This window comes from Capra hircus, chromosome 26, assembly GCF_001704415.2.
Source record: "Capra hircus breed San Clemente chromosome 26, ASM170441v1, whole genome shotgun sequence".
Classification (NCBI taxonomy): domain Eukaryota; kingdom Metazoa; phylum Chordata; class Mammalia; order Artiodactyla; family Bovidae; genus Capra; species Capra hircus.
In genome coordinates this window covers 37,297,232-37,316,150 of record NC_030833.1, presented here as the reverse complement: position 1 = coordinate 37,316,150, position 18,919 = coordinate 37,297,232, and the positions used below count along the sequence as shown (strand labels likewise).

The 18,919-nt window shown below is 44.8% G+C and overlaps 1 protein-coding gene and 1 long non-coding RNA gene across 2 annotated transcripts; one reads left to right on the top strand and one right to left on the bottom strand.

The window, feature by feature from the left end:
• LOC108634015 lies at positions 368 to 11,385 on the bottom strand. Its single transcript, XR_001917302.1, has 3 exons — positions 10,969 to 11,385; positions 518 to 601; positions 368 to 410 (listed from the first exon to the last, which is right to left on the bottom strand). It is a non-coding gene; the product is annotated as an uncharacterized LOC108634015 (long non-coding RNA).
• Positions 11,614 to 17,437, top strand: HHEX (hematopoietically expressed homeobox). The gene is made up of 4 exons (XM_018041729.1): positions 11,614 to 12,043; positions 14,174 to 14,352; positions 14,524 to 14,574; positions 16,334 to 17,437. Exons 1-4 carry the CDS (start codon positions 11,677 to 11,679, stop codon positions 16,550 to 16,552), a joined length of 816 nt encoding a protein of 271 aa, XP_017897218.1. The 5' UTR covers positions 11,614 to 11,676; the 3' UTR covers positions 16,553 to 17,437.

Genomic DNA, 18,919 nt, shown 5'->3' with positions numbered 1-18,919 from the left:
TTGCATGATATCTGGTGTCTCCTTCTCCCAGGTCAGCTATCACTCTTCCCTGTCTCTCAATAGGAAGTCCTTTTTTCTCAAAGTGCTTGGCTGGCCTGAGACCTCAGCTCTCTGACTGGTGCAGAAAAGTTATGATTGTGTTTGTCTAGATTTTTTTCTTGTTAGAGTGACAACAATGGTCTTTATAACTTTCTGCATCCTAGGTGGGAGCAAAATCAATATAGTCTCCTGTTAACACCTTCTAACTTGTTAGATAAATAGTGGGACTGATTTCAAGAGAGATTCCCTTTTCAAATGTGTGCCTGTTTTGTTCCCATTTGACTCTTATTTATTATTTCTTCTGGATCCTTACCAGCCAAATCTTTCTCAGTCTTTATGATAGCCTCCCATGCCTTCAAAGATACTTCCCCCTGTGTGTTTGAAAAAGCATATAAGAATTAGATCCTATTAAGTTTAATCTAATCTCCATGTTGAAAAGCTTTTATTTTGAAGAAAACTGAAAACCTTGCTGCTGTACCTTGGGTGGTAAATTATCTGCAGGACCAAGTGGCTTTCGTTCAATAGAAGCTGCAGTAGCACATTTCACTTGGTACTTTTTCCCCTAAAGAGGAAGAAAAAGAAGAGAAACTGATAAAAATTATTTCATAGATATTCTATTAAAAATATTATTTTAAATGGCTGTTACTTTCTCACTGAATTATAGATGATGTGGTTGGATAACTCAGAATTAGAAGAATTAACCAGTTAGCACCATGCTCAAAATAAATTTGATTTCTACACTATCAGTTAGAAGAGCACCAATTAGAAGAACAAGAACAGGGACTTCCCTGGTGGTCCAGTGGTTAAGAATCTGCTTTGCGATTCAGGAGATGTGGGTTTGATCCTTGGCAAGGGAGCTAAGATCTCACATGTTGTGTGGTGCCATCAAAAAATGAAAAAAAGAATAGCAAAAACAAAATCAAGCTAAACATTTAAAATCACTCTGATTTTTCTTTTTATCAAAGGGAATAGACCATGAATTAATGAAACTAATAAGCTTTTCTTAAAGTCTCTATAAAGAAAAATAATGTGCCTGTTTTCTATCCTTTGTATGAAAAAGTATCTTTGATTATTTAAGACAAAATATTGGATAATTAAAATGTAATCAAAACACTTTAAATATATGGAGTTTGAAGTTAAGCGAAAGTCACTTAGTCATGTCCAGCTCTTTGCAACCCCATGGACTGTAGCTTGCCAGGCTCCTCTGTCCACAGATTTCCCCAGGCAAGAATACTGGAGTGGGTTGCATTCCTCTCTTCAGGGGATCTTTCCGACCCAGGAATCAAACCCGAGTCTCCCACACTGCAGGCAGATTCTTTACCATCTGAGCCACCAGGAAAGCCCATTATTTCAAAGCCCAGGGTTTGAAATAATCTAGTGCAATTATTGCCATTTTTAAACTAAAAGGTAGTAAGAGTAGAAATCAAATTTGAGCTAACTGGTTAATAATTTTGTATATACTAAATCTATGTATATACTTATGTATAGAGCATAATAGACAATATATACTTGCTTATACATTTAGATTTAATGAAATAACTTGCCCTCCTTTTTTCTTTTGAGGAGACTTCCTGTTTTTCACTTTAATGTTCCAGATCACTCAGGAATGACTGCACACCCAGGGAATAAAGTAATAATTACGGACTTGTTTAAAAACAGTACTTGCACCTGCTACAGTTGCTTAACCAATAGAGCCACAGAAAGATCTTGTCTAAGAATCATTTCTGAGATTAAATCCTTGCTTTGCTCTTCATTAGCTCTGTGCCTTTAGACAAGTTGTTTGATTTCTCTGGGCCTAATACCTCATCCATAACATGGAGTTGTTACCTATCTGCTGGACTATCAAAAAGGTAGCAGTTTCTTGGGTTTCCAGCCTTAGAGGGATAATAAGGTGGAAAATAATGAGCCTAGGGTCATTTTTTTTTAATGTTTCCTTTTTTCGTCTGTGCTGGGTCTTCGTTGCTGGGCAGGCTTTCCTCTAGTTGCGGTGCTTCTCATTGAGGTGGCTTCTCTTGTGGAGCACAGGTTCTAGGGCACTCGGCCTTCAGCAGCCATGGCATCCAGGCTCTAGAGGACAGGCTCAGCAGTTGTGGTGCATGGGCCTAGTTCCTTCGCAGCCTGGGGTCTCTTCCCAGATCAGGGATTGAACCCGTGTTTCCTACATTGGCAGGGGATTCTCATCCATTGAGCCACCAGGGAAGCCCGAGTCTATAGTCATTTGGTGGCTGGTTTTCCATCAGCTTCAAGGCTGGACCTCCACGTGGGACAACCTCCTGCTCTACTTCCACAGTGAGTGCTCCTGAAGACCACGAATGAGAAGGATCTCACAAACTCTGCTCGGTGCCACAAGCCACCACTCTTAGGAGATGCTGCTTTTCATCCTGACCTACAGCTGCTGCACCATCGCTACTGCCCTTGTGACTGCTGCTCTTGTCCGTATTCCTTGTCTTCATCCCTTCTAAATATTCTGGACTATCCAGATGGTCACCTCCTTACTGAGAGAGAAAGAATAGGTTTGTTCTCCCTCAGTTCAATTCAGTCACTCAGTCGTGTCTGACTCTTCACGACCCCATGAACCACAGCACGCGAGGCCTCCCTGTCCATCACAAACTCCCGGAGTCCACCCAAACCCATGTCTATGGAGTCGGTGATGCCATCCAGCCATCTCATCCTCTGTCGTCCCCTTCTCCTCCTGCTCTCAATCTTTCCCAGCATCAGGGTCTTTTCCAATGAGTCAGCTCTTCGCATGAGGTGGCCAGAGTACTGGAGTTTCAGCTTTAGCATCAGTCCTTCCAATGAACACCCAGGACTGATCTCCTTCAGAATGGACTGGTTGGATCTCCTTGCAGTCCAAGGGACTCTCAAGAGTCTTTTCCAACACAACAGTTCAAAAACATCAATTATTCGGCACTCAGCTTTCCTTATAGTCCAACTCTCACATCCATACATGACTATTGGAAAAACCATAGCCTTGACTAGACAGATCTTTGCTGACAAAGTAATGTCTCTGCTTTTTAATATGCTGTCTAGGTTGGTCATAACTTTCCTTCCAAAGAGTAAGCATCTTTTAATTTCATGGCTGCAATCACCATTTGCAGTGATTTGGGAGCCCCCAAAAATAAAGCCAGCCACTTTAAAGCAGTTTCCACTGCTTCCCCATCTATTTGCCATGAAGTGATGGGACCGGAAGCCATGATCTTCGTTTTCTGAATGTTGAGCTTTTAGCCAACTTTTTCACTCTCCTCTTTCACTTTCATCAAGAGGCTCTTTAGTTCTTCACTTTCTGCCATAAGGGTAGTGTCATCTGCATATCCAAGATTATTGATATTTCTCCCGGCAATCTTGATTCCAGCTTGTGCTTCTTCCAATCCAGCGTTTCTCATGATGTACTCTGCATACGAGTACAGGGTGACAATATACAGCCTTGACGTACTCCTTTTCCTATTTGGAACCAGTCTGTTGTTCCATATCCAGTTCTAACTGTTGCTTCCTGGCCTGCATACAGATTTCTCAAGAGGCAGGTCAGGTGGTCTGGTATTCCCATCTCTTTCAGAATTTTCCACAGTTTATCGTGATGCACACAGTCAAAGGCTTTGGCATAGTCAATAAAGGAAAAATAGAAGTTTTTCTGGAACTCTCTTGCTTTTTCTATGATCCAGCGGATGTTGGCAATTTGATCTCTGGTTCCTCTGCTTGTTCTCCCTAGAAACCCAGAAAACTCGTTTTGTACTCAGGGTTGGGCTATCAGCCTGTCAAACGCTGTTCTTTCTCCTAGAAGTTCTGGGGTGATGCTCAGTGACCCATATTTGATGACACCATCCTGGGGCCAGGGACAGTGACGGGTGCTGACGGGAGACAGGGATGACCAAGACAGAGCTTCTGCACTTTAGGAACCATTAGTCTTCTCCAGTCTTGGGGACTATATCCTATTTCATTAAGTTCAGTACCCCAAATCAACCCGGCATTCATGTTCATTTCCTCTTTTATACTACTTCCACTTATTTTTATTATTTATTTATTTTTGGCCCTGCTCACAGCGTACAGGATCTTACTTCCAAACCTGTGCCCACTTTAGTGGAAGTATGGAATCCTAACCCACTGGACTGCCAGGGAATTCCCCTACATTACTTCCACTTCAATCATTCAATCCCTCTTCTCTCTTCCCTGTCTCCAACACGACTCTTCTCTTTTTAGCTTAAGTGGCTGAGTGATACAAAGTTCTAATAACCAGGATCCTGAACTCAGAAGAGGAACAAATCAACATGATCCTTCCTCAACTAGAACAATTTAGGAAATATATAGCCCTGCCTCTGTTATCAATTCCCTTTTTCTTCAACATAAGCCATGCAAATAGTATTTTGCATAATTTATGAGGTTAAAAATTAATCAACCCAAAATTGCTTGTGTTCACTGAGGGAGAAGGAAAGATGGGCTAAACCAAGTTCTTCACTGCTTAGTGTTTGCACTAGGCAATATTTATCCCACTCCTTTCAGACACAAGGAGGTTGAGAACGCACCAGGTCAGTGTGTGCTGTGTTGCTTCAGCTGTCTCCAACTCTTTGCAACCCTATGGACTGTGGCCCATCAGGCTCCTCTGTTCATGGGGATTCTCCAGCCAAGAATACTGGAGTGGGTTGCCATGCCCTCCTTCAAGGGATTGTCCAAACCCAGGGATCGAACCCATGTCTCCTGAACTGGCAGCTGAGTTCTTCACCACTAGTGCCACCTGGGAAGCCCCAAAATGGTTAAGAAACTTATCAAAGTTCACAGTAAAAATGGCAGAGCTCGAATTAAAAAATTACGTTTGACTCCATTCACCTTTTCAAAAATATCTATTGAGCACCTACTACATGCCAGACACAGTTTCAGGAACTGCGTTCACAATTCAAAAAGTACAAAAGTACAGCCTAAAGCCATTTCCAATCTCATTCTTACTCCCACTCCTACGTCTGCACCACCATGCAGGTGCCTTCGAAGCTATTGATGTTACCAGTTTCTTGGGACCTATACCTTCAGGCAGGAATTTCCCTTTTAGGTCAAACCTTGGCATGATCGATATTCCCCACCTCTCCTAATAGTCTCAGACTTCTCTGATGAGTTGTGTGAAACAACTCAGTATTTCAGGCCCATTTCACAGCTGAGGGAAAAATGTGTCCTTGGGAAGCCAGATTGTTTTACCTGAGATGAGGTCGTTGCCAAGCAAGAGAATGAGTGCCTGTAGGCAGCTCAGTTTCTTGACCACGAGGCACTTAATTTCCCAGGAGGTCATCCACCCCAGCTCTCAGTGATCCTCACACTTAGGATTTCCAGAATGTTTCCACTTCATCTCTCTGAACTGAAGATTTCTCTGTGACCCCTCACAGTCCTGCTGAATAAGACCTGCATCTCCTTTGTGGTCTGGGAATCATGAAATTTTTTCTTGTCTCAGAAAATAATCTTTGCAGTATTCCTTAGAGTTAAGGACAGTGGAATTTTGTGCGCATACCTCAAATGATTTCATGAAAATTTTAAAAATCAGAACTCTGGTTCTGAAATGGTTTTAACTTTTTCTTTGATTATTTGGTTCCTTGGTAATAAACTTCCTCTTTCTCTCCCTTCCAGGGTGTGATTAGAAAGGGCACCTGCCTGGTGAAAGATTGCAAATGAAGGCATACAGGGCCAGGGGTGAAGGTTGGTGCACTGAACAGAGAGGGCCCACGGTCCACACAGCATGAGTCCTGGTTCATCACTTCTGGTTCTTTCTCCAGGACTACTGCCTGGGAGCTTAGCTGAATATCTACAAGTTTGGATTACATGTCAAACTGTCACTTCTGATATTATTGCTCTTGTTAAAATTATTATAGCGTACGTTACTTTCATGTGACACTCTTTCATCAAAAAAAAAACGTAACAACTCTACTTAGATATAATTCACACCATATAATGCACCCATTAAATATTTTCTTTTCTGGATATTCTCAAAGTTTTATTAACTATCACTACGGTAACTTCTCAGAGAAGGCAATGGCAACCCACTCCAGTACTCTTGCCTAGAAAATCCCATGGATGATGGAGGAGCCTGGTAGGCTGCAGTCCATGGGGTCGCAAAGAGTCGGACACGACTGAGCGACTTCACTTTTATGCATTGGAGAAGGAAATGGCAACCCACTCCAGTGTTCTTGCCTGGAGAATCCCAGGGACAGGGGAGCCTGGTAGGCTGCTGTCTATGGGGTCGCACAGAGTCAAACACAACTGAAGTGACTTAGCAGCAGCAGCAGCTTCATTTACCTCCAACTTCCTTAGCCCTAGGCAACCACTAATCTACTTTCGGCCTGTACAGATTTGCCTTTTCTGGACATTTCATTAAACATAAATGTGGCCTTTTGTGTCTGGCTTCTTTCACTTAGCAAAATGTTTAAGTTCATCCATGTTGTAGCATCCATCAGTACATCATTCCTTTTTAATGCCAAATAATATTCCATTGCTTGACATACATTTATTCATCCATCAGTATGTTGACATTTGGGGTGTTTCTTTTTGGCTGTCATGAATATTTCTACTGTGAACATTTGTGTACAAGTTTTTGTATGGACAAACATTTTCATTTCTTGGGTGTATACCTAGGAGTGGAATTCCTGGGTCATACAGTAACTCTGTTTAACCTTTTCAGGAACTCCCAGATTGTTTTCCACAGCTGTGGCTTCATTTTACACAGCCACAGCTTCATTTTACAGAGCCACCAGCAACATATAGGGTTCTAAATCTATACATTCTTACCATTATTTTTTTTTAAAGAAATTACTATAGCTATCCTACTGGGTATAAAGGGGTGTCTAATTGTGGTTTTTATTTGCATTTCCCTGATGACCAATGATATCGAACATTTTTTCACATGCTTATTGACCATTTGTGTATCTTCTTTGGAGAAACGTTTATTCAGATCTTTTGCCCATTTAAAAAATAGTGTTCTCTGTCTTTTTTGTTGAGTTCTTCATCATTATTTAAAGGGAGCAAATAAATATCATAAGCTTCACCCAAAGCTCAATGGTTGGTAACATTTATCCACATTATGGTGTTATGTAAAGTACATGATAGTATGCGATATGTGACCACCACTGAAGCAATGTCGTGATGACTGTTGCCTGTGTATTCCAGGGCTCTGATCCCATTCATGACAAGGACAAAATATTTCTTTTGATCATAGTAGCATCTTGTAAGTCAGTAAAACCCTAAAACACTAATTAGTTAGATATTGTCAAATTTTAAATAAAATATAATACAATGATTCAATATGTGATTTACTAAATGATTTAGTCATTCCAATGGCTGAAGATAATAAAAGTTCTTTTAGTAGAAGCAAAAACAAGATTACATTGTTATACAAAATCCATTCATGCTCTCAAGGTATAGTTTAATTTGAAGTTTTACTTCTATTTACATTTAACTATTGAAAATAAGTTGCAAAAATTTTACCAAAGCTGTTATTAGATAAACTAGAGGTAAGAACCACCTTCTCTTCTTACAAAGTTTGGTATCTCACACAATAGTAGTGACTAAAATAAATGGTGCCAAAATTTTAGAGTCTTTTTAAATTCAGAATATAATTAAAATCTCATGTAGCTTTATTGGTTTTAGTATCCAGCAGAGAAAAAATATTGAAACTCCAAGAGATTTTGAATTAAATAGCTACAACAGTTTTGTTTTATTGGTTCTGACTGGGAGAAAAAAAATTATAAGGACAACTTTGGAAAAATCTAGTTCTTTTAGAGCCCCAAATGACTTTTAAAACAATATAACAAACTATAAAACCTACACAAGTGATATTAAAAATTATGTAGTTCAATGAATGTGACATTCACAAATGTGGTTGTAATTTTTTTTTAACTATAGTGAAATGAACATGGATCTGACGACTGGATTTAGAAGAGGTGGTGTTATATAGCTTAACAGAATTAAGTGCTTCAATTTGCTGGTTAGGATTATGTAGCTGAGTTGGAATGTTATACCAATGCCTTATAAGATCTCCATCACCTCACAGGATCTGTGGCTAAATCAGAGAAAGGAATGATGCTTCCTTTTCCTATATTAGTGATTATTTCCCTGGCATTTTAATATTTATTTTTGGAATGCTAGTAGACTTCGATCTTTTTGGCTTGTGGCTGAGTCATGTACAGAATAAACTATAAACTCATACTATTTATGAAGATGGAGAATGAAGGCTCACTAGTGATTTACTGTAAGGGCATTAAATGAATTGGAATAATAATCTCAATTATGTGCTAGGTAGAAGGGGCAGGAAAAAGGAGAAAAACAAAGATGAGGGAGAAAAGTTTTGTGACAAAATAATAATCACAGTCACCTGGTTAGTGTCCGGAGGTCCCAATCTTTGAGGACTCAAACATAACTTCTGAAGTCCTTTAACATAACCACTGTTCTTTTTTTGTCCCCAAATCCAATCTCTGTCCTTGGTACAGAAGAACATACCCCTCATTTCACAGTCTCTCAGCACCTGCCTGAATTCTCCATCGCTTTGTTGGGAGAATTATGACTTGGGGATGGGGGTGGGGGTGGGTGCGGTGGGGAGCGTGGGGGGGCACACAACATCAAATCAGACCCCAGAGAGACCAGTGATTTGCAAATGGCCCTCCACAGATGGTTTCCAGGAGGTATGCACTACCTAAACTTGTATGCAGATTTAACAAATAATTCAAATAATTTTACTTTTAAAGACTTGAGAGTGTTTTCATTTTTAAACAAAAATCATACTTTTAAAAAGTTTTTGTACTCAAAAAGGTCAAACTTACAGAGAAGCTGAAACTAGTACAATGAACATCTGTATGCTCTTCACAAATGAATAATTTTTCAATTTGGTTTATCTCCATCTTTACATATACATATATGCATATATGTTTGTATATCAATGTGAAAGTAACTTGCAGGTTTCTTCACACCCCAGTACCTTAGCTTGTATCTCCCAGAATAAGGACATTTCACCTGTGATACCAATATCACATCTAAAACAGTGAACACTAATGATGTCTCCTTCATTCTCCATCTTCATAAACAGTATGAGTTTATAGTTTATTCTGTACATGACTCAGCCACAAGCCAAAAATATCGAAGTCTACTAGCATTCCAAAAATAAATATTAAAATACTAGGGAAATAATCACTAATATAGGAAAAGGAAGCATCATTCCTTTCTCTGATTTAGCCACAGATCCTGTGAGGTGATGGAGATCTTATAAGGCATTGGTATAACATGCCAACTCAGCTACATAATCCTAATTGTATGTCACTTAACATACAATTCCTATTCAGTTTTTGCCCATTACCCTCCTAGATGTCTTTTATTGCTTAAAAAAATTCAGAATCCAATCAATCTGGGGTGACACTGTGAGACCTTGTAAAAATCCTCATCCTTAACAATGTTTCCCTGAATGATTTTGGTGTCCAGTGATTCCTGAACGAATTATTACTTTTCTGATTCTTACCACTTGTTAGCTAGCATTCTTCCAGTTTTACCATCTACCATCCCTTTCTGTCTCTCTTTGAGTATCACTACAGGCAGTGATACTATGAACTCTTTTAATCCATAGTTTTGATGCTTAAATGACCCCAAATTTGGCCAATGGAAGACCCTTCAAGCAGGTTCCTGTTTTCTTTCTGTGGTTTTTGGTACCAGATGCCTGGAGCTCACCTTGTATTTTCCTGCCCCAACCTAGAATCAGCCACTCCTTCAAGGACCTACTTATATACATCTACACGGTTCAATTCTCCAATTCCAAACTGTCACAAAGCGTACAGTACATTCTCCCTCCAACCCTACCTCTCTCTTCATAGACAGCCAATGTTACTAGGTTTTTGTGTATCCTCTAGAGATAGTTTCTATAATAACAAAGATGCAGATAAATATTCTTCTGTCAACGTTCTAACTGAAGTGATAGCATATTATCACTCTGTATTATCACTTTATCATATTGTAGCTCTTGTCTGTCATCAGATTTTGAAAGATGCCTAGGATCCCAATCCCAAAAGATTAGAAATCTTTAGGCTAAATGCTAAATGTTTCAGATAAGAAAAACTCAGGGACTGTGACTTGAAAAGCTGTACTGAGAACACTCAAATACTATACTCTCTGGACTTGAAATGTTAGTTCCCCTCCAGGTTCCTTGACACCTACTCATTTTTCAAACATCACTTCCTTGGGGAACCCTTTCCCTTCCTTAATTCATCTTCCTCCCCCAAGAAGATGTCCTCTCTTACAAGGTTCCTGGTCATCGCGCACGTCTCCTAGCGCAGACGTTAAGTCACTGTGTTAAAATTTGTTTCCTGCCACTGCGAGGACTGGACCCACATCTGTTCTGTTCACTGCTGGCATACAGTAGTTGCTCACACAAAGTTTGGACTGAGACTCGAACTCAAGCCATCCGGCTTCCAGCCCACTCTGCCTAGTGCTGTCCCGCTGCAGTCGGAGAAATAATCCCAAGATGTAAATAAAAACTCTTAATAGAAAAAGCCGGGAAGTTTTTTTTTTTTTTTCCCTTCTAATTCCACGACTGACGGAGGACCTTAGCAGAAACCGCTCACCGCGAGGTGTGACGACCGCGGGAGGGCGTCAATCAAGAAAATGCCCCCTTGCCCCGCAGGCGAGTGGAGCTGCACAGAGCCGAGGCCACACCGGGTAGCGTCGCCGCTTCAATAGAAAACACGTGCAAACCGGGAAAGCGGGACTGCGCGCAGCTGCTATCCCCCAGGACCTGGGGACCGGGGACATGGAGCAGCCCGCATGGGGTCAGAAAAGACAGCACCGCTCCTGCCAGGAGCCGCAGGACCCCGACCTTCCCTTGATTCCTGCCCGAAGGGACGTCTACTAGTGTCCCCGGGACCCCCGAACGACATGGGCTAGAGAGGCCTGAGTCCGGAGCACCTGATGTCTAATCGTCCTTACCCACAGGGACGCAGGCAAGGGCCGTGGCTCTCTCTGCCTGGAGCTCCCCCAGGAACCCAGGACACTCTCCCGCTACGAGCACTCCGGAGACGCCTAGGGCCACAGCCAGTGCTACCGTTACTCCAGGGAGCGCGCCGACAAGGGAGGGTGCTCTCAGGCCGGCGAAGGAGCGGCCCGACCAGTGGCGTCCACGCCTGCGGGGCCCGAGTCCAGTAGCGCCTTGCTCGGGCCGGCTGCCGCCACCGCGGGCCCGTGCCTAGACCAGTGCCCTCGAGTTTCGGCGGAGATGCTTCCCCGCCGAAGCTAGGGCCGCCTGACTCCGCCTTGCAGGCAGCTGCTGGCCTCGCGCCTCGCTCGACGGACGCGGCACTGGGCTTCCGTCGAGGGCGTCCCGGGCCAGGGTGCTTGGAGTCCCGAGCGTCGGCGGCGGCTGGACACCGGGGCGCCGGGGGCTCAGAGGCGGCGAGCCAGCCCGCGCGTCCCGGGGGCGGAGAGCTCGGCCGGCGGGGGCGGGCCAAGGGTGGGGGCGGGAGGCGGCTCCCGGGGCTCCGCGCCATTGGCCGCAGGGCCTGGCGGCAGGAAGGGGCCAGAGAGCGCGGCCCCACCCCGCGGCCGGCGGAGCCTATCGCCGGGGGCGCGGAGCGCGGATAAATGTAGCGCCGCGGCGCGGGCCGGCAGCTCTCCGAGGGGCCGGAGCGCGGCGCAGCCATGCAGTACCCGCACCCCGGGCCGGCGACGGCGGCGGGCGCCGTGGGGGTGCCGCTGTACGCGCCCACGCCGCTGCTGCAGCCAGCGCACCCGACGCCGTTCTACATCGAAGACATCCTGGGTCGCGGGCCCGCCGCGCCCACCCCCACGCCCACGCTGCCGTCCCCCAACTCCTCCTTCACCAGCCTCGTGTCCTCCTACCGGGCCCCGGTGTACGAGCCCACGCCGATCCACCCCGCCTTCTCGCACCACTCCGCCGCCGCGCTGGCCGCCGCCTACGGACCTAGCGGCTTCGGGGGCCCTCTGTACCCCTTCCCGCGGTCGGTGAACGACTACACGCACGCCCTGCTCCGCCACGACCCCCTGGGTAAGGCGGCCGGGGTCATGGCGGGGCCGAGCCGGGACGGCGGTGAGGAAGGCGCCACCCGGCAGGTGGCAGCGCCCTGGAGGCGGCGGGGGCGGAGGGGGAGGCAATAGAAAGTTGTGGCAAAAGCTATTGAAAAGCGGCTGCCGGGCGTGCGCGGGGGACCGGAGGCGCGGGCCCCGGCGGCGCGCAGCCCAGGCTGACCGCACCATGACTCAGATTGGTTTTCCTGCACCTTGCAGGCGTCGGGGCGCGCGGGCCAGAGCCAGACCGTCGGCGCTGCCGCGGGGGCCGGCGGCCGAAGGAGCCCTGGGGGCGCTTGTCTTCCGGGGGTTTGGGAGGCTCCCTTAGCTGGAGGGACCGGGAAGGCAGTGCCAAGGTGCCCGGGCCGCTCCCCCTGCCCCTGAGGGGCAGGGATAGATGTCGGGCCCCGGGTGGTTACGGGGCTGGACCTGGTTCAACAAGCTTGTGCAGTGAAAGAGCCTGACCCTTTCCGTTCATACAGGAAATCTTGAGTTCTCGATAGGAGTAAATCTGGTTTCAGAAGCTGTTAAGTGTTTTCCTGGCTGCATGAAGCAGACCCTTCCCCCGGAGTAGTGCACGCTGCTGATTATTTTATCGACATCCTCAATACAGACAAATTCAGGAAACACTCGACTTCTGATAGCCGGGATCCGTTTTTCTGATATTGTTCATTTCCTCTGTGTGGGATGTGACTTTATGGCAGCTAAAATAACCAGTTGCTTCCTTTTTTTTTTTTTTTTGAGGCTGTTTTGCACCAGTCTGAATCCTGACGTAAGCAAAATCTCTCAAAAAAACATTGCCCGCTTTCAAAGCGTTTAGCGCAGACCTGCAGACCGACGGACAGACGGACTGACTGACCCACCCGTGTTTGGAGTAGGGAGGGGAGCGCTGACACGTTGGCCGAACGAAGTTTGCGGGACTTATCCCCTCAGTGCGCGCCCTAAGAAATGAGCCACCTGAGATCCGCGCCCGGTGGCCATTGGGGCCTCCGGTCTTCTGAAGCCTCCGGTACAGAAAACGCGACTCCTTGCCTTGGCCCACCAGGCTTTTACGTCTACTGTCTGTTATTGGCAGCTTCTGTAGGCACCCTGGAGATAACTGACATTTTAATTGACTTTTTAGTGTTAGCATTATTATGGTGTGGGCCCCTCGCTCAGTTCTCCACCTTCCTTTCTCATCGCTCAGAGACTTTCGGGGGAATTATATTTTAGTGGTTTGTTTTTTTTTTTAAAGTTATTGTGTGTTTAATTCCATCCTCGAAGGTATGATGCTGCAGGCCCGGTGTGGCTCTGTTCGCCTGCTGGGGCCGGAGGGAGACCCTCGGCCCGGCAAGCCTGGGGGCAAACGTTTTCACAGAGCGCGCCCTGAGTTTCCTCGGGACTAAGCAGGAGGAAGCAAAGGGTTTTTCGAGATAGACCAACAGGAAACACATTGACGGAAATGTTGCCATAGCCCACGGGGTGGCTTTAACTGGCCGCCCCCGCCAGCCGGGTGTGAAATCAGAGGGGGGCCTGCGCCCTCCGGCCAGGATTGGAAGCTCCACTGACACCCGTCGCCTGAGCCGGAGGGCTTTCCTGGTCGCCAGCTCGCGGCCCCTGTCAGCGACGCTTTGGCTAGTGTGACAGACCCTCTCCCCCCAACATAAAGCACACACGGGTCTTTGGAAAGTTTGGTTCACCAAGGGAGAGGACCCCTCTGCAGGTCTTCTAGGCTAATAAAGTTAGTTGTGTACACATTCCGAGAGCGCCTGGTTAAAGAGGTTATGGTATTTTTTAAGCTCAGTCTGTAGTCGATGTTCTTTGGGGGATCAAAATGATTGTATCTGGCTCTGGGTGTGATGGTTGTGTGGGTCTGTGGGCATATGAATGTGACCTTCGTGCATGTGCAGTGTAGGTGTATGCCTTTGGACGTTCCTGTGTCTCCGGGTGTGATGTGTATTAGTGGGAGCCTGTTGGGTCCGTGGCTCAACGGGTATATGTGAATGTGTCTGATTGAGTGCCCAGCAGCCTCCCTTCCCCTTCTGTCACCCCCCGCCCCCAGTGCAGGCTGGTCGACGGGTGGGCCGGGCTGCTTCAGGGCCGCTTCTAACCAAGACGCTCTGGCCCGCAGGCAAACCCCTGCTCTGGAGCCCTTTCTTGCAGAGACCTCTGCATAAAAGGAAAGGAGGCCAGGTGAGGTTCTCCAATGACCAGACCATCGAGCTGGAGAAGAAGTTTGAGACCCAGAAATACCTCTCCCCGCCCGAGAGGAAGCGGCTGGCCAAGATGCTGCAGCTTAGCGAGAGGCAGGTGAGTCGCCTCGCCGGCCGCGGGCCGGGGAGTCTCCTGGGGCCGGGGTCTCGGGGCAGAAGGGAGACAGTGAGGCCACCGGCAGCTGTTTGACTCCTGAACTTCTCCTCGCCTTCCCAGGTCCCTGGGGATTCTGGACTTGTGGCAAGTTTTCTTTCTGTCTTTCTGTAGGTCAAAACCTGGTTTCAGAATCGACGGGCTAAATGGAGAAGACTAAAACAGGTATTGAAATGGTTCTGTTTCTATGGAAATAAATATTTTTACCATGTTATCTCAATGCGGGGCCTGTTGTAGGTTGTATGCAAAAGTCATTTGAGGGACTATTTAACCTCTTCACCTTGATTAAAAAGGCAAATAGTCCTGCTGAAATTCAGGATGAGTTGTTCAGGCGGCAGTAATGCTAAAAGCACCTAATGCAGCTCCTATATCAATTATGCTTGGGTTTTCACACACTGGCTAGTAAAACTCCCAGCTAATTGTTTTATAAACCCCATATGTTGTTTATCTAATTAACGCAGGAAAGATAAAGTAATTGACAGTAAATGACTTAAGCAGTTATCTTTGGGAGAAAATTGTTTCTTTTATTTACACAGCCATAATAAAACCAGGCAGAGCTCAAGGGTAAATATAAGGAAATAAACACCTTTAAGTCTTGTTTGCACTGTTTTTTAGAAGAATTAAATATCAAAGAGTTTAAAAATTATTTTCCTTCTAATTCTAGCTCTTAAAATGAATATAAAAACAGCAAGAGACTACCCAAGCCTGTTTGAAAAGTAGCTTAAACTTTCTAACAGTCTTTCTTCCAGTGACCTTGTTACGTAATATGTGATAAAAAGTAAAGGCTAATTCAGTTTTTAAAGAAGCTCTGTTGACTTAGAGCTAAAGATTTGTTTTTGATGTTCTAATCTGATATTTTCTAAGTTATCTGACAAATGCGGAAGTTTTCACTTACCAGTTTATATAATTTATAATAAATAAAATTTTTTTGAAATGAATAGGGAAATTGAAAGCAGTTTGCATTTTCAAATTTAGCAATCATAATTTTTTCATTAAAAACAATGTTACAAAAAACACTTTAAAACAAAATAAAATTCCCATAATTTCATTATTCTAACACAGTTTTTAAAATTTCGAGTTTCCTCTCAATATCTGAGCCTTGTAACTTACCACATAATTATAAGCTTGGTAAATCTATTATTCTATACTCTTGTTTTAGGAAAAAAAAAACTTTAGCAGTATATCATAGTTTTCCATAGTATTTATGTGCATTTTAGACAAAAACAGGATTAAAAATTTATTAACTTACTTAGTTCTTGGTCAAAGGTAGTTTATCAAGGACTTTAAAAATAGTCATTCCTGTTTAATAAGGGAATATTTTCAAGAAATTTCCTCCAGATTTTAGGTAAATTATAGTTATTTCCCTTTTCAATTGGCAACATTCTTCCAATTCTGCATTTTTCTTAGCCATGATTGTAACTTGCTATACATATTTATGTGTGTATGTTTGTAAACTTAGTCCAGAAAAAATATGAATGCATTAAGGATAAAGTTTCAAAATTATTAGACTGAATTGTTTTTTATGCATTTTCTTCAAGGTTTAAATATTTGAAGAATAAAGATAGTGTATATCTGTTGTGATCTGATTTCTTTTTCTTCCTAAACTTTTAAGAACCTTGATACCATAGGTCTGGGCTGGAGTTAAGTATTTGTTGGACATAATACATTTACAGTTATATTTGTGGTTAGTTGTTTTTATCTGGCAAGAAGAGTATAATTGTTCTCTGATATGACAGGAAGTTTACCTTCCAAGTGAGAAAGAAGCATAAATATGTATTTTCTAAATAAAAATATTATACCTGAAAGCACTTGATAAATTAAAAATTAAAAAAGATGATGGAAGATGAAAAAACATTTGATTTATATCTCTTATTTCTCCATATCTCATCATCCGACCAATCTCCATTTCATCCTCTTCTTTTAGGAGAACCCTCAAAACAATAAAAAAGAAGAACTGGAAAGTTTGGACAGTTCTTGCGACCAGAGGCAAGACTTGCCTAGTGAACAGAATAAAGGTGCTTTGGATAGCTCTCAGTGTTCACCCTCCCCTGTCTCCCAGGAAGACCTTGAATCAGAGATTTCAGAGGATTCTGATCAGGAAGTGGACATCGAGGGCGATAAAGGCTATTTTAATGCTGGATGATGACCACTGACATTGGTGTGTTTGGAAAACTGGGATTTGCTACAGGAAATCTTGGATGAACCTGAAAACTGTATGAGAGAGAGAATCAATTTTCTGGTATTCTGGAAATCTAAAATATTTGGTGCACTGACTAAATAACAAACTCACATTGAAACCTTATTTTTGACTTAAATAGTTTTATATACCGATTTTAGATTGTATGATAAAGGGACTCTTCCCTGATTAAATTCTCCCCCTTTTTTAAAAAAAAATTGTTTTTTCTATTTATAAAAATAATTTTGAACTTTTTGGTTAAATTTTTAAGTTATAACTTTAAAGATTTTAATAGGAGCTTCTTGAATGACTTTTCTATAATCGGTTTCTACATCCTACTGAATGGAAAAGCAAAGGCGCATCCTAGATCCAGAGGTGTGCCTTGGAAAGGGGGCCCACAATTCAGGCAGCCTTGGAATATTTTAAAGAAAATGTTACTTATACATTACATTCTTATAGTATTGCCTTAACTCCAAAGCTGTCTCTGAGTTCTTGTCTGGGGGGTGTATGTATGTATCTTTTTGTCAAAAAGATATACACAGTTGATAATCTTTAAATGCTTGTTTTGCGCTATCACTTAGTACCTGTTTGACTAAGGTGTTAAGGGGATAGTACAGTCCAGTTCAAGCAGAGAAACTGACTCATCAGTGACCAAATTTAATCACAGATGAACTAGAAGTAGCAGGTTAATTAAATGTAAGTAGATTGTAGATATGTTTTATATTAAACAATGTTTATAATGTGTGTATATATAATTGTTCACTGTAAAAAAAAATGGCCAAAATGGTTTTTTTTTTTAAATGAGTAACGTCTATAAAATAAATAACGTTGGTGGGACGACTGACCTCGTTGAACCTCTCATTCTTGGATTTGAACAAACCTACCCCTTATCTTACAGCGCCTGGGGTGCTTGGCTGGGCCCTGGGGCTGGGGCGGGGTTGGGTGCAGGGGCGTCTGGAGCGTCTGGCGGTGTGTCTCTCGGCTTCAGGGCGGCGACCGGTGGCGAGCACCTGGAAGGTAGATGTGGGCCTTTCCCACATCTGGGTTCGCTGGGGGCTGAGTGTGAGTGTGTGTGAGTGTGAGTGTGTCTGGAGCAGCGGGGAAGGCCCGCTGCGGACCCGAGCCCTGGACGCGCCAGGCGGCGGGGAGAGGAGCTGCGCCGCCGCCGCAGCGCAGCACCATCGATTCACCTTGGCTCTCGGGCCGGCTTGGCTCGCGGGGCCGGCGGGGCCGCCGTCCTTGACCTGCGTGAGTCAACATGCGTCATCCCTTGGCAGCCGAGTCCAGGTTGGGGGTCCGCTTAGAGGGCTGGGGCCCCTGGCCGGTAGGCGGGATGGGGGAAAAGCAGTGTGTGCCAAGACAGCGGTTCTCACTCTTCAGTGAGCTTTAGAATCTCCCGCGGACCTTGTTGGGGCTCGTTGCCCACCCCATCCCCAGACTTTCTGATTTGAGTAGGTCTCGGATGGGTCAGGGAATTTGCCCTCTAACAAGTACCCAGGTGTGTCCAAGCTGCTGGTCAGGGGTTCTAAGGCACTTCTTGTGTGGAAGAAGCAGGTGAAACCCGTGATCCCTGCCTCGCCCTTTCTCCTCCCCTCACCCTTGAGGGAGCAGGAGGCTGGCAGCTTTGAGGAGCAGGGAAAGGGAAGATGGGGGTCATTTCGATGGTGGAGAAGGGAGCAGGGCTGAAGAAGAGGTATTGTGAGCTGAGGAGGAAGGAAGTACTGAGCTGAGGGTGGGTATGGGGCTGAGAAGAAGGGTGGGCAGAGGTTTCTGACTGGCCCAGGTATTGCCAGTTCAGCTGCTTGCCTAAGTGAGCCACCAGGTTCCTGACATTCCAGGAAAATGATGAGCAGAGATCTGTGAGGGGAGAGGCCAGAAATCTCTTCCTCTAGCCTGATGCTCCTTGGAGGTCTCTAGTTTTTACGGACTTGGATGCCTCTGGCCTGAGGTCCTGTGAAGGAGTGACTCTGCCCCTGGCCTGGCTTGACCAGGGCTGTGGCCCCCCAGACATGAGCACTCAGGTGAAGAGAGTGAAAAAGTCAGTGCATTTAGGGATGTTAAACCTTCTTGCCTCCTGAGATTGCAGGAAGGCCCTTGGAATTACCTGTGAATTTTAATTTCTGAGAAAATTTGTCCTGGGTTCTGAAGCAGACAGGTGTGCACTGGCCTGGAAGCTTAAGGATTTCGGTGAGAGATTTAGTTCTTGGCCTCAGTTTCTTCATCTGTTGAATGAAGATGGTCTAGTTGACCTACATGACCTCTACCAGCCCTTCCTCACCCTCCCAATTCCCAACTCAGTTCTCAGTGTTGGAGTCCAGAGTAGACATCCAGCCA